At 60.8% G+C, this 2,717-nt stretch overlaps 1 protein-coding gene across 1 annotated transcript in view; it reads right to left on the reverse strand.

Moving 5' to 3' along the window:
• The window catches only part of MAP3K10 (mitogen-activated protein kinase kinase kinase 10), a 15,870-nt gene that overhangs the window by 1,878 nt on the left and 11,275 nt on the right, over nucleotides 1-2,717 (reverse strand). The window contains 4 exon segments of the mRNA XM_011372320.2: nucleotides 4-74; nucleotides 420-532; nucleotides 625-799; nucleotides 2,661-2,717. Coding sequence (XP_011370622.1) covers nucleotides 4-74; nucleotides 420-532; nucleotides 625-799; nucleotides 2,661-2,717 — 416 coding nt within the window.

Below are 2,717 nucleotides of genomic sequence, written 5' to 3' on the forward strand. Positions count from 1 at the left end.
CACCGCAAGGTAGGCCGGGGTGCTGTGGGGCGAGGAGGGCCCGCTGTTGTCTCCGTCAGCCTCCGCGAACTCCTCTGCAAGCGGGAGAGGGCGGCACTCGACTCTGGGTACTGCTGACCCCGGGGCCTCTGAGACTTGGAGGCAAAGGGCTGTCCCCAATGACCCCTCCAACAGCGGCACCAAGTCGGCTAAGCATCGTTCTAGAATCCATCCCCTTCCAACCCTGAACCTGGGAGTGATGCCCCCACTCCAGGGACCACTGTCCCCCTTTCCAGGACCGCCACCTACGCTCTGACCCAGAAATCTGGCTTCCTCCCCACAACCGTGGGGAACGATCACTGTGTTGTCTTGTGTTAGGGTCCCCTTAGGCCAGGGAATGTCCCCTCCCCTCTCCTCTGAAGGCACGCTCCCTGTCTTACCCATCTCATTGAGGCTGGCGAAGCCTGGGGCGATGGGGGTGTGTTTGGGAGACTTGCCCAGGTTGGGAGCGCTTGATGACCACTGTTTGCTTCCTTCCCCCAGGGCCTTCAGCCTGCAGGGGGAACCAAATGGGGGGGGTGGTTCATGGGCCTTCTGGGGGCCCTGGGCCCAGGGGTGGGGCGCGGGCGCAGGGTAGCCGCCTACCTCTCCTCCCCTCCAGCCCGCTCCTTCTGCAGCGTGGAGCTGGGCCCCCAGGTCCGGCCCTTCTTCTTGCCGCCAACCAGTTCTTCCTTCTTTGGGGGCCCGCTGCGGCCCCACGTCCCACTGCCGCCACTGCTGCTGCCACTGCTGGGGCCACCGCCACCGTCCACAGGAGTCACTGCGCCGAGAGAAGCCACTCGGTTACTGGGTCTTGGAGAGTCTGTCCCCGCTGGGCTCCCAGCCTCACTCCCAGCTTGGATCCCTCCCCCACCTGGAAGCCGGAGGATCTCGGATTCCAACTGCAGTCGTGGCCCTCCCCTGCTCTAAACCCTTCCACAGCTGCCCGCTGCTGTCAGGACAACGCTCCAGCTCCTCGGCCTGGCATTGGAGGCCCTTCATGTTATTCCCAGCTGACTTCCTCGGCCTCATCTCCATCACTCCTCAACCCTAACCCTTCGACCGTCCATTCAGTCCCGTGTTTACTGAGCACCTGCTCTGCGCCAAGCCCTGTGGCGGGTGCTTAGAGGACAGCAGTGGACGAAGCAGACAAAGCCCCTGCCCTGGGAGCTGGCAGTTCAGTGGGTGAAGACAGACAATCAGCAAGACTCATACTGGGTAAGTCGTCTGTGCAGGCGTTAGAAGGCGGTAAGTGCTGTGGGAAACACTAGGCAGGAAGCGGGGAGGCCTGAGGTTAGGGAAGCTCCACAGGGGAGGAGGAATCTGAGCGAAGACTTGGGGAGGTGAGGGAGTGAGTCGGATAGGCACAAGGGAGAGGAGCATTTTGGGTAGAGGGGACAGCAAATGCCAAGGCCCTGGGGCGGGACAGCCTGAGAGGGCATGGGACAGCCAGGCGGCCAGCGTGGCTGGTGTGGAGGGAGAGGGGTGGAGCTGGGATCCCGGGCAGAGGGCACGAGTGCCATGGTCGGGGCCCTGCATCTACAGGTCCCCAAGGACCTGTAGATGGTCCTTTTCACACCTCCGTGCTATTCCCTTCACTGGATTCTGCTCCATTTCAGTCCCTTTCCTGGCCTGGTTGGCTGGTTGCCCCTTCAGCCTCCAGCTCTGGGGTAGTTTTTTCCCTGGAGTCAGTCTTCTCCATTCCTGTCACACTTTGAACGCACCCTAATACCAGTATTGACTACCACTGTTCAGCTGTTGTCTCTGTGTCCCTCATGAGAATGACTTCTCTGCCTGGTACAAAGCTGGTACCCAACAGAGGTGTGCAGGGGGGCGGGGCAGTGTGTGGGGCAAGGCTGGGGGTGAATGAAGGCGCAGAACAGACTTGGCAGTCAGCCCCGTATCCTTTACCCATCAGCAAACCCCAGTGGCTCCACCTCTGCCAGACAGCCCGGATGTGGCCATCTCCCCTCCGAGGCCCTACCCCAGGCCAGTCCCCACTGTCTCCTGCCCCTACGCCCGCCCTCCTCCTATCCATGCTCCTCACAACTGCCAGAGGGAACGGGTACATTTTATCACATCACTGCCTTGCTTGCAGCCCTCCAGGGGCTCCCCCATCACCTTCCAAATAAAATCCAGACTCCTTGTCCCAGAGTCCCGGAGTGATCAGGCCCCTGCGGAACCCCCCGACCACAAACCCACTGCTTGCTCTGCCTCCCATTCGTTTTACTACTGTCAAGGTGGCCTTCGGGGCTGATGAACACGCCACGCTTGTTCCCACCTCTGGGCCTTTGCCTTTGCTGCTCCCTCTGCCAAGGACACCCGTCCTTCAGATCGCCACGTGTCTCGCTCCTCCTTACCAGGCAGGTCCCCGCTCAAACCGCAGCTCCCTAGGCAGGCCTTCTCGATGTAAGATGGCAACGCTTCTCTTTTATTTCCTTCCCTGATTTCCTTTACAGTGTTTGTCACTACTGGAAATTATTCTGCGTACTGACTTGTGTTTTGCGTGTTTCTCCCAGATTGGAAGGAGTGAGGGGACCCTGCCTGTCTTGTTCCCTGCTGGTCCTCTGGCTTGGTGCACAGTATGTGCTCAGAGAAGTCTGCCGACTGATGGACCAGTCAGGGCCGTGGGAGATACTCACAGCGAATGGCCCTCAGCCGGGGGATGATGCTGGGGCTTGCGGGGGGGCTGGCCCCAT

Source organism: Pteropus vampyrus, unplaced genomic scaffold (assembly GCF_000151845.1).
Source record: "Pteropus vampyrus isolate Shadow unplaced genomic scaffold, Pvam_2.0 Scaffold203, whole genome shotgun sequence".
Classification (NCBI taxonomy): Eukaryota; Metazoa; Chordata; class Mammalia; order Chiroptera; family Pteropodidae; genus Pteropus; species Pteropus vampyrus.